The sequence below is a fragment of the Diabrotica virgifera genome, chromosome 4 (assembly GCF_917563875.1).
Source record: "Diabrotica virgifera virgifera chromosome 4, PGI_DIABVI_V3a".
NCBI lineage: Eukaryota > Metazoa > Arthropoda > Insecta > Coleoptera > Chrysomelidae > Diabrotica > Diabrotica virgifera.
The window spans coordinates 178,881,538-178,893,909 of NC_065446.1; the positions used below are offsets into that span (position 1 = coordinate 178,881,538).

The following is a 12,372-nucleotide window of genomic DNA, read 5'->3' on the forward strand; positions in this document are numbered from 1 at the left end:
GGCTATTTTTGATAATGTTATTTCCGACAAACCTACTTCCCAGCAAACAGGTTTGAGCCCAGTTACGTGATGATTACGTTAAACTTACGGCAAATTTCAACGAATACATAACTCGGTGATTTATGACGGGAAAAAAACGTATTTCAGTGCCAAATCATTCACCTATATATTAGTGCTTCCTTTATACCTACATGTTTGACATTAGAATAATATAAAATCATAATGACGAATATAGTACATGTTTTTATAATAGGTGTGAATGTCGGTTATATCGTAAAGGTACGTTTATTTCACGTAATAATCACGAAACGGAAATAACTTCCTTTGGTTAAATTTTGAGAAATATTTTGGAAAACAAAATTTTACAACGGTGTTGGTTAAATACTTATCGCTTGAATTTTACTCACTGTATTTTATGGACGTCGAAAAATTAGATGTATTTCACGTAAAAGTAATGTAAATAATACGAATATTTAAACAAAAAGTTTATGATTTCGCTTTTAAAATCATTTAGCATAACTATTTCAATTCAACCTTGATTTGAAGCTATTTTTGTTATTTTTTTTTTCTTTAAAAATATCATGTGAGCTAAAATGATGTTGAGTCTAATTTTCAAATCGCGCGCGGTGATGACTTACTACCAAGCCTTTCTCCTCCTTTAAATACTATCACGTCACCACGGTACGTGACTAACATATAGTTGATTCGAAAACTAAATTAATCGATTTATCGAATAATAGATACGTTTCGATAGGATTATTTTTTTATATTATTCTGGTATTGAAATAGATTTTTAGTAATGAGTTAATAATAGAAGAAATTTAGAAACAAAAAGAAAATACGCAATACTAATTTAAAGTAAGTAGAATAGTTTAACTGTAATTTAAAAATAATCGATTTTTATAATCGATGATCATAACCTCTAATATCAGCTTCTCACATTTCTCACCATTTTCTCACGACAAAAAGTGAAACAGTGAAACGTGAAGAACTTTATTTCCCTCGTTTTATTTTAGGCGGGTTTATTTATAATAATGTCTTTCGTATTAACGTTTACCTCACTGCTCGAGGGTTGAAGTGCCGATGATGCAATTAGAAAAAACAAGAAAGTGTCGAAGTGTCTTCGAAATAAAAAGTGACCTGAGTTGTGTTTTGTGTTGGCAAATTTTTTAATGTGTCTTTAGGTCGGTACCATTTTTGGTTCATTATCTTGTATAATACAAGACAAATGTTTTAAAGTCTCTAAATTCTACTAAATAAATACATTGTTAATACTTTATACGCTTGTTTTATTTATATCATATGAGGATAATATTACGTGATTCATAAGGTAATTAAGGTTGAATTATTTACGTGAACCGAGGACGTATCTTTCACGTGAATACTAATTATATACATTCTCTAAAAGATACGTTAATCAACACGTATTTGCAACGTGAATTTCCCGAAACATTTTATTGCTATTTAAGGTAAATAACACGTCTATTGAAGACGAGTTATTCACGTAATTTAAAGACATATTTTCCATGTGACATTCCAACCAAATATTCATGTGAAATTCACGTAAGCAATTTACGTATATTGGTGACAAATGTACCCAAAATTCACGTAATTAACACGTCGGTCTGTTTGCTGGGTTACTTTTGAGTTATTTGCGAAAACCCTAAAACGTGGCTCTTTTGTTGAAAAATAAATATATTCACTCGCAAATAACTCGAAAAGTATTGACTTGGGGAAAAAACTCTATAGAACAAAAGTTGCTTAAAATTAGTCAGTTTATCCAAACTTATTCAAAACTTATTTTGGACGTATATTTTTTCACCCTCGAGAAGGGGTGAAACTCACCCCCAGGACAAAAGTACACATCGGCACAATATTACTTTTTTTCATTGACTTGTTAGCTATGTGTATGCTGAATTTCATGTCAATCGAAGCGGTTCTTTAAAATTTAGAGGTTTTGCAACATTTCACCGTCAGAGAACAGACTGCGAAGAGAAAGATACTGAGACAAGTATACGGCCCGGTACAGAACGAAGAGGGCACATGGAGAATCATGACCAACAACGAGATTAATGAATTGAATTAAACGCACGATGTTATAAATTTGTTGTTAAAGTCTGATACTGTCATGGTTGGGGCATGTTCAGAGACAAGAGGGTGCAAAATCAACAAAGAAAATATTACAATGGAAGCCTATAGTTACGTAAAAAAAGGAAAGCCCACAATGGAGTAGAAGGGCACAAGAGAGGTCTGAGTGAAAGAACACATAGCCAGACAGGCAAAGGCTTATCCAGGGCTATGATGTAAAAAGAAGAAGACTAACTAACAGTAAATTAAATAACAGCAATTACACAGTCATCTTTGAAATACCAACATACACATAAAAAACAGAACATTTAAAAACAAAATAATTAAAAATCTTGTTCCAAAACTAGGAAAAACATTTTGGGATTTATCATTTATATTATTAAAACATTTACTGATATTCTAATCCTCATCTTTAGGTTTTAGATTTAGGTGAGATTATTACTATTCATTCATTTCTTTGCAATTATTACAGATTTATTGTTCTTAACTTAACAATCAAATTCATATCATTCTAATAAATCAGTAAGTACTATACTAAATTTCCAATCAAGATGCAGTATAGAAATAAACAAACCAAGATACGTTAAATGCTACTAGGAACACTCTCGCATCATAATTTACAATGTATATGTTACTGTTATTGTTAAAACCCGATTTCAGTTAAAACCCGAATTTACTAGGAAAAACTGGTTTTAAATATGCGCTTTAGACAATTCTAGTTTTCTAGTCGGAGCACACTAGTTCGCTCCCATGGTCAAAAAACCCTCTTAATTACATACTAGTTCGCTCCGAAAACCATAACCTATTTCGCTCCCGTGGTTAAGCGGATTAAGTATTTATCTATTCTTTTCTAGGAAAATTAATATCAGGAAAATTGGTACTGTGACTTTTGTATTTTATATTAGAAATTATATAAAATATTGGTGGTTACCTATTTATATAAATACAGTGTTAAGCGCGCTAATAACCGGCAAAATAACGCAAACGATAGAAAACATATGAAGTTGTAAGATAGAAGAGATGAAACTAGTAGAGATGAGAAATTTAGAGGTAGAAACCTATAAATTTACATTATAATGATTGTTTCTCATCTTTAGACGTTTGGCAACTACCACTGTGACAGTGACAGTTTTTGTTGACATACTCATGTGATACGGCTAAAGGTGGGAAACAACCAATATAATCTAAATTTATAGGTTCGTACCGCTAAATTTCCAACCTCTACTAGTTTCTTGCCTTTTTATTTCACAACTTAATATGTTTTTCATCGTTTTGCGTTATTATGCCGGTTATTAGCGCGCTCATAACTGTATAACGAGACAGTGAAATTAGATAATTTAGATTTAGCCCAATAAATGACTATTTTAGAGTGTAATTTTCGGCGTTACTACGAATTTGGTTGAAAATTTGGTTTTAGGTTCTACCTATCCTCCACTTCAACGTTGGACTTGTGCCGTTGGTTGCATTTAATTGAGGGTATAAATCATCCCTTCTCGAGGGCGAAAAATCATACGTTTCAAATAATTCCAGAAATGGATAAGTTGACTACTTCTAAGTAACTTTTGTACTATGTAGTTTTTTAAAGAAGTCAATAATTGTTTGACTTCTTGTTTGATTTGAATAACATCAAAAATGTTTATCTTTAAAAAGCAAAAAATAACACGTTTTCAGATGGTTTTTCTCAAATAACTGAAAAAATAAGTATTTTATCGAAAAAAAAAAATTCTTATCGAAAATATAGCCTATAACAAAATGAAAAACAGTATATTCATGAAGTGTAGGTACAGACCCAGCAAAAGAAGAGTTGCAGGTAACTTATGAAATATATGTTCCTATGAAAAATGTGTTCCAAAAATACATTTTTGCTGAGAATATTTTTTTCGATAAAATATTTACTTTCTGGTTATTTGCGAAATATCGTCCAAAAATGTGTTTTTTTTGTTGAACAATAATAAAATAAACATTTTCACTTGCAGATAACTCGAAAAATATTGACTTTAAAAAATTCTACAGAACAACAGTTGCTTAGAATTAGTCAATTTATCTATTTCCGGCCATATTTTAAATGTATGTTTTTTCACCCCCGAGAAGGGGTGACTTTCACCCCCCAAGTAAAAGCAACCAACGGCATAAGTCCAACTTCGCGGTGGCAAGTAGAAAGTAAATTCAAATGTTCATGCAATTCAGTGGTGACACTAAAAATTACACGGTACCTATCGCCGGATTTCACGTTCCTTTACTGGGCTAATATTAATTATTTTATTTACACTAAATTTTTTTCTATACAGTGATGAGCGCGCTAATATAACCGGCAAAATAATGCAATAGATGGAAAACATATTAAGTTGTGAGATAAAAAGAAGCGAAACCAATAGAATTGGGAAATTTGGCGATAAAAACCTATAAATTTACATTCGATTCACTGTTTCCCACCTTTAGACGTATTAGAGGAGGATGTCAACTAAAACTGTCACTGTCACATCGGTAGTTGCCAAACTCGTCTGATACGTCTAAAGGTGGGAAATAATAAATGTAATGTAAATTTAAAGGTTCTATTGCTAAATTTCCCATCTCCACTAGTTTCATTTCTATTTATCTCACAACTTAATATTTCCATCGTTTGCGTTATTTTGCCGGTTATTAGCGCGCTCATTACTATATTTTGAAAAATGTTAATGATTGAATTAGAAATTAGATTAGAAATTTTGAATTGTTTTTAAAAATTACTGAAATAATTTTTGTGCTTATTCTAAAATATAGATATACATAATAAGAAAGCAATACAAGTGTAAAAACTAACATAATAGGTAGGGGATATCCTCTACCATTACAAAATTAAACAAATATAAATTAAAACGAGGCATTTATTTTGCTAGAAATCTAAGTGAAATACATTTGACAAAATCAAATCTACTAATTTTATTTTGCTTTAATTCCGCTATTTTGTGATCAACAAATTTTTGGCGCTCTAGAAGTACTTTTCGGTACACTTTTTTGGTTTCACCGAACTTCGTATTTTTACATAAGTGTCAATTTCAATATCTTATAAGTTATATCTTATCGTTATAAGTTTAATATATTTTTAAGTCAGAAGTAGTGTTATATAGTAGCATTGTTTAAAAAGACTCATTCTTTTAAACAATGATAGTATTGTCGTATTAGAAAAATAAAAAGTTTGAGAAATATTTATTAAAAATTTTATAAATAAAATGTCTCAAAGTACATGCTTTATGAAGGCAACATTATCTATTTAAGCTGACCCTGGCTATTCATTATTATTCATTGTGTACCCAGTAAAGACATTATTCAACTATCTTTTCTAAGAAATATATGGCCGGAGCGAACTTACCTATGCCCCTTTTCTGTGGGGTATTAAAATCTGACCGCCGGAGCGAACTAGTATCCCACATAACAATTTCATGTTCTTAGTAGATTCATAGAACATACTTTTCAGAAAAAGTATATACTGAGAATGTGCGTAATTACCATTGCGAATGTGCAGAGCAGATACTGAGTATATACTACATTACAGTACTTAAACGTTCTATGTATATACTTAGAATGTACTACCGCACTTCTTTTCAGTATATACCAAGAATGTTCTTTTTAGAACATTCCAAGGACGTGCTATAAACCTTCTATGTGTATACTTAGAACATACTACCGCACATCTTTTTAGTTTATACCAAGAAGGTACTTTTTAGAATATTCCAAGGAAGTGCTATAAACCTTCTATTTATATACTAAGAACGTACTACCGCACATCTTTGTATGGGAAGAATATTATATTTTTAAGAATACATATTCTAAGAAAGTGCTATCAACTGCTATATTGCTTAGAAGTATGTTTTCAGCATCACCTAATCTCATCTTAGGTTCTACCAAATATCTATTTACATATTTTAATTGCAAATGAGAATGTAGTTAGTACCTACATTCTACAATATTACTTAAAAAGTAAGTACATATTTATAAATTTTAGTTATTTATATAAATCATTATATAATATTTAGCTAAACTAAACTATGCATAATAAGTAACTAAAATTTATATAATACTTATATGTACTTACCTATTTAAGTAATATTCAGTTATCAAAATAGATTATATGTATTTTGAAGCACCGCAAACAAAATAAACAGATTATGTATGTTCTTTAGTCCTAGTACTACATCATTCGCTTTCATCCTTAACACTGCCTGCATAGATCCATAGATGATACAAATAATGAAATAATGCCTGTTTTCATTTTACGGTTTTTTCCTATATATCCCTGATCCATTCAGGTAAGAATAGAAATGGTCAGAAAGTCAGAATATGATGGGGGGTGGGGTTATGAATGTTGTGGAATAACAAAATCGGTGGTCAGTGTTGCCAAACGGATAGAAATTTCCCTTTTTGCGGGAATTTTCAACAGAAAAGGTGATAAAGGGAAAAAGTTAACTCAAAAGGGAATTATTGTTCCAGTCCAAATTGTAAAATATTAAGAAAAAATCAAAATATTTGAAAATAATTCAACATATCTTCTCAGATTTTGTAAACAGGAGGGAAGTTTTTTTTTATAAAAGTGGGAATTTTTAAGGTAAGTTGACGGAAAAAGCTTACTCGACGGTTGGCAACGCCAAAGCCTTTGGTTGCTTTGGTTGTGCAGTTTGGCACGTTTTGGTTCTGCGAAATAGCCTATTGAATTGAATGTACCTAAATTCAAATTCCAAGGATGTAAAAATACTAATGATTCATGATAAACTCGAAATGGTAAAGTCATTTCAATTATGAAAACGAATTTTTAATAGTATCTATGTAAACATTAATACAATTAATGTTTAAACTTTTTTACCCTACAACAATTTTGAAATGAAATTCGTCCAATACTACCTACATACATAAATTTTATTAATTATGTATTCTAAAAAATAACGAAGTTGATAATCTATAAGGCTAATATTATACTTCCTATACATACAAATTATTTTTAAGATATTTTAAAATATCTACTTATAAGTATGTGTTAAGAATGTACTTATAAGTATGTGCTAAGAATATTCGATAAAGGTATATTCTAAGAATAAACTTTTACGAATATTCCGAGATCCTACGTACACGAATATACTTAGTATATTCGGTACGAGAATATACTTTGAAGTATATGCAAAAAACATGAAATTTAGAATGTTTTTTAAGGTAGATGCTATGCTTGTACTACACATATACTAAAAAGAATATACTCCGACGAATGTTGGTAGTATATGCTTAGAACATGATGCGAACATCATTGTTATGTGGGATACGCCCTTTCTAGTCAAAACTATATTTGACTGCTAAATTCAGTAAAAACTGGAAATCCCGAACGGATTTCATTTAGGGTAATTTATACTAGTTCAAACTAGTTTTTTCTGGAATTACTAGCGAATACATACCAGTTAAAATTGTTGCGAGAAGAGACAAGGACGTGAAAAGAACGTATTTTGGAAATGACTTTTTACAAATAGAAGAGACCGAGAAAAAAGAAAGTCACTACAATGTTGTGACTAAAAGCATATAATAAATTAATTATGGTCGAAGTACAAAATGCGGAACTGTTTGCCAGACAACACCATTACAAAATCGAAGACTAAAACGATTTATAATTGTTAAAGTTGCCCAAATAAAAACGTTAGCTTCTAAAATTGATCCCATCAAATATTAGGTTTGTTCCAACTCGATACAAAATCATTCTTGAACGGTTACGAGTATGCGCAGTAACGAAAAATCTGTTACTGCGCATAATTATTCGTTATTGCGCATGCGCGTAACGATTCAAGAACGGTTTTGTATCAAGTTGGAACAAACTTATTATGTATCTACCTGCCGAAGACATTTTTGCCATAATTGAAGCAACCCACGTTGCTATTGTTCATGGAGATCGGGATAGGTTGAAGACTAAAACCGCCAGAAAATAGGCAAATATAACAATAATTGATATGATCAATACTTTTATACCAATGTGTGAAAGCTGCCAAGGGAAGAAGAGTAAAAATAGAGCGAAGAGGGGTCTTGTGTCGAAACCTATATTGCATTCAGAAATGAATAGTCGCCTGTCAGGTAGATTTGATCGATATGCAATTACAAGAGGATCGCATATAAACTACTCTAAATGAAATCCATTCAGGATTTCTAGTTTTAACTGAATTTAGCAGTCAAATCTAGTTTTGACTAGTTAAAACTAGAATTGTCTAAAGCGCATAGTTAAAACTAGTTTTTCCTAGTAAATTCGGGATTTAACTGAAATCGGGTTTTAACGGTAACGTATATATGTTACCGTTAAAACCCGATTTCAGTTAAAACCCGAATTTACTAGGAAAAACTAGTTTTAACTATGCGCTTTAGACAATTCTAGTTTTAACTAGTCAAAACTAGATTTGACTGCTACATTCAGTTAAAACTATACTAAATTTACAATCAAGATGCAGTAGGAGAAATAACCAAACCAAGGCACGTTAAATACTACTAGGAGCACTCCCAAATCATATTTTACAATGTATATATATTGTAAATCCCAAATCATGATTTCCAAAGTTTATACATTGTAAATTATGATTCGAGACTGCTCATAGTAGCATTTAACGTGTCTTGGTTTGTCTATTTCTACTGCATCTTGATTGTAAATTTAGTATAGAAACGGATTTCATTTAGAGTAGTTCATACTAGTTCCAAATAGTTTTTTCTGGAATTACTAGTGAATACCAGTTCAAATTGTAGCGAGAAGAGACAAGTACTACGGCTTATTCGGGGTAGTGTTACTGACGAAGGCGGCCGGTTGGTAGCAAACTAGTGTGTGCAACTGTTGATTGTTTTGCATCGTTTTTATTGGTTATATTACACCACTGTGTATCATTCACCATGAGTGATAATATCAAAGATCAAATTGAGAGCAGATATATAAGAAAGTGAAAAAACGTGTTTTGGAAATGGTTTTACAAATGGAAGAGACAGAAAAGAAAGAAAGTCACTGCAATATTGTGACCAAAAGCATATACAATAAATTAATGGTCGGTATAAGATGCGGAACTGTCTGCCAAGAAAACACCATTATAAAATCGAAGACGAAAACGATTTAGAATTGTTTAAGTAGGCAAAATAAAAACACTAGCTTCTAAAATTGATCTCATCAAATATTATGTACCTGCCGAAGACATTTTTGGCATAATTGAAGCAGCCCACGGTGCAATTCTTTATGGAGATCGGGATAGTTTGAAAACTGAAACCTCCAGGAAATAGGCAAATATAACAATTGATATGATCAATACTTTCATACCAATGTGTGAAACCTGCCAACAGAAGAAGAGTAAAAATATAAAAGCGAAGAGGGGTCTTGTGTCGAAACCTATATTGCATGCAGAAATGAATAGTCGCTGTCAGGTAGATTTGATCGATATGCAATCACAAGAGGTTCTGCTCTAGAGCGATAGAGAACTACTCTAAATGAAATCCGTTCAAGATTTCTAGTTTTAACTGAATTTAGCAGTCAAATCTAGTTTTGACTAGTTAAAACTAGAATTGTCTAAAGCGCATAGTTAAAACTAGATTTTCCTAGTAAATTCGGGTTTTAACTGAAATCGGGTTTTAACTGAAATCGGGTTTTAATGGTAACATATACATTGTAAATCCCAATTCATGATTTCCAAAGTTTATACATATACATTGTAAATTATGATTCGGGAGTGCTCCTAGTAGCATTTAACGTGTCTTGGTTTGTCTATTTCTACTGCATCTTGATTGTAAATTTAGTATAGAAACGGATTTCATTTAGAGTAGTTCATACTAGTTCCAAATAGTTTTTTCTGGAATTACTAGTGAATACCAGTTCAAATTGTAGCGAGAAGAGACAAGTACTACGGCTTATTCGGGGTAGTGTTACTGACGAAGGTGGCCGGTTGGTAGCAAACTAGTGTGTGCAACTGTTGATTGTTTTGCATCGTTTTTATTGGTTATATTACACCACTGTGTATCATTCACCATGAGTGATAATATCAAAGATCAAATTGAGAGCAGATATATAAGAAAGCGAAAAAACGTGTTTTGGAAATGATTTTACAAATGGAAGAGACAGAAAAGAAAGAAAGTCACTGCAATATTGTGACCAAAAGCATATACAATAAATTAATGGTCGGTATAAGATGCGGAACTGTCTGCCAAGAAAACACCATTATAAAATCGAAGACGAAAACGATTTAGAATTGTTTAAGTAGGCAAAATAAAAACTCTAGCTTCTAAAATTGATCTCATCAAATATTATGTACCTGCCGAAGACATTTTTGGCATAATTGAAGCAGCCCACGGTGCAATTCTTTATGGAGATCGGGATAGTTTGAAGACTGAAACCTCCAGGAAATAGGCAAATATAACAATTGATATGATCAATACTTTCATACCAATGTGTGAAACCTGCCAACAGAAGAATAGTAAAAATATAAAAGCGAAGAGGGGTCTTGTGTCGAAACCTATATTGCATGCAGAAATGAATAGTCGCTGTCAGGTAGATTTGATCGATATGCAATCACAAGAGGTTCTGCTCTAGAGCGATAGAGAACTACTCTAAATGAAATCCGTTCAAGATTTCTAGTTTTAACTGAATTTAGCAGTCAAATCTAGTTTTGACTAGTTAAAACTAGAATTGTCTAAAGCGCATAGTTAAAACTAGATTTTCCTAGTAAATTCGGGTTTTAACTGAAATCGGGTTTTAACTGAAATCGGGTTTTAACGGTAACATATACATTGTAAATCCCAATTCATGATTTCCAAAGTTTATACATATACATTGTAAATTATGATTCGGGAGTGCTCCTAGTAGCATTTAACGTGTCTTGGTTTGTTTATTTCTACTGCACCTTGATTGTAAATTTAGTATAGATTTTAACTCTACTTGAAAAATTTATAATATTTACCTAAAATATCGGTCTCCAACTTGTCACCAACCATAACTACTTGATGTGGTTCAATACTTAGATGATGGCACGCTTCGAGAAATATTTGGGAATTAGGTTTTTCCCAAGGAAGATCACCGGAGACCAGTATCAGGTCGAAGAAGGACCGAATATTCAGTTTGTCGACTTTTTCCCATTGAGCATTTGATGTTCCATTTGTAATTAAAGCGAGAATATATTGATCACTAAGTGTTTGAAGCAAATTTCTTATTTCAGGGGCTATGGACAAATATTTGTACCTTAGATCAAGCCAGTGTTGATAAATCTCATCTAAAATAAAAAGAATATTCATATGATTCCAAAACAGTTTTGAAATATATAGGTATGTATTTAGTACATGTATACTTAATCGCAAAGTTTTGCACCACCAAAAATTGTACTTACTCATTTTGGTAGTTAATTTTCTCGTAAACGGATTAACGGATTCATCCAATTTCTCTTAACATTTTAGGTTTTTCCTATGGTATTTACAACGTTGTGCAAAGGTTCACTCAAACTTCTCTTTTGGGCTTATACCGGTTGGAAGAAATAAAATGTTTTTCTCTTGCTAAATTTGAGACACCCTGTAGGGACACGAGATAGGATAAACTAGTTTGGCCTAGGTCAAACTAGTTTATCCTGATATTAATACGGACACTTCAGGATAAACTAGTAAGTACTTTATAATATACCTACAAAACCAAAATAAATAGATAAACTGAATTGTAACTGGAAAATATCTTTTTTATTAAAAGTTAATGACTCATCGTTCAAATTAATGGAAAGTGGTAATACAAAACAATCATATTATTATAAAAAATAATCCATGTTTTTATAAGAGCAATAAATATACCTCAATTATAAAAATTATTTATTTTTCCATGGAGTGTTTTGGCGACACTTGGAATTGCCGATTATCTTATATGCTTTCTTGCTCTTGCATCTGTTTGTGGAATAGTTTTTGTTGCAGTTCATCATCATCATCATCATCATCATCATCATCATCATCATCATCATCATCAGTGGCGTTACAGCTCTTTATGAGCCAAAGCCTTCTTCAGAACAATCCTCGATTCGCCCCTGTCTCTGGCAACTCTTCTCCATGCTCTAATTCCAATAGATTTCAAATCATTTTCTAGGTTGTCTTGGTACCTAAGTCTCGGTCTTCCTCTTGCTCGTTGTCCTATCGGCCCTCTTCGGTCAAAAACTTTTCTGGCTATGGCATCTTCCTCTCGCCTGATTACATGACCTATCCATCTAAGGCGTGCTACCTTAATGAATTGTACAACGTTAGGTTCTCCAAAATTTCTATACAACTAAAAGTTGTAACGCCTGCGCCACA

General features: G+C 31.9%; 1 protein-coding gene across 1 annotated transcript in view; it reads right to left on the reverse strand.

Moving 5' to 3' along the window:
- LOC114333468 (N-acylneuraminate-9-phosphatase) overlaps positions 1-12,372 on the reverse strand; it is a 137,768-nt gene that overhangs the window by 14,627 nt on the left and 110,769 nt on the right. Inside the window, exon 3 of the mRNA XM_028283349.2 lies at positions 11,013-11,321. Coding sequence (XP_028139150.1) covers positions 11,013-11,321 — 309 coding nt within the window. The remainder of the gene's footprint in view (positions 1-11,012; positions 11,322-12,372) is intronic.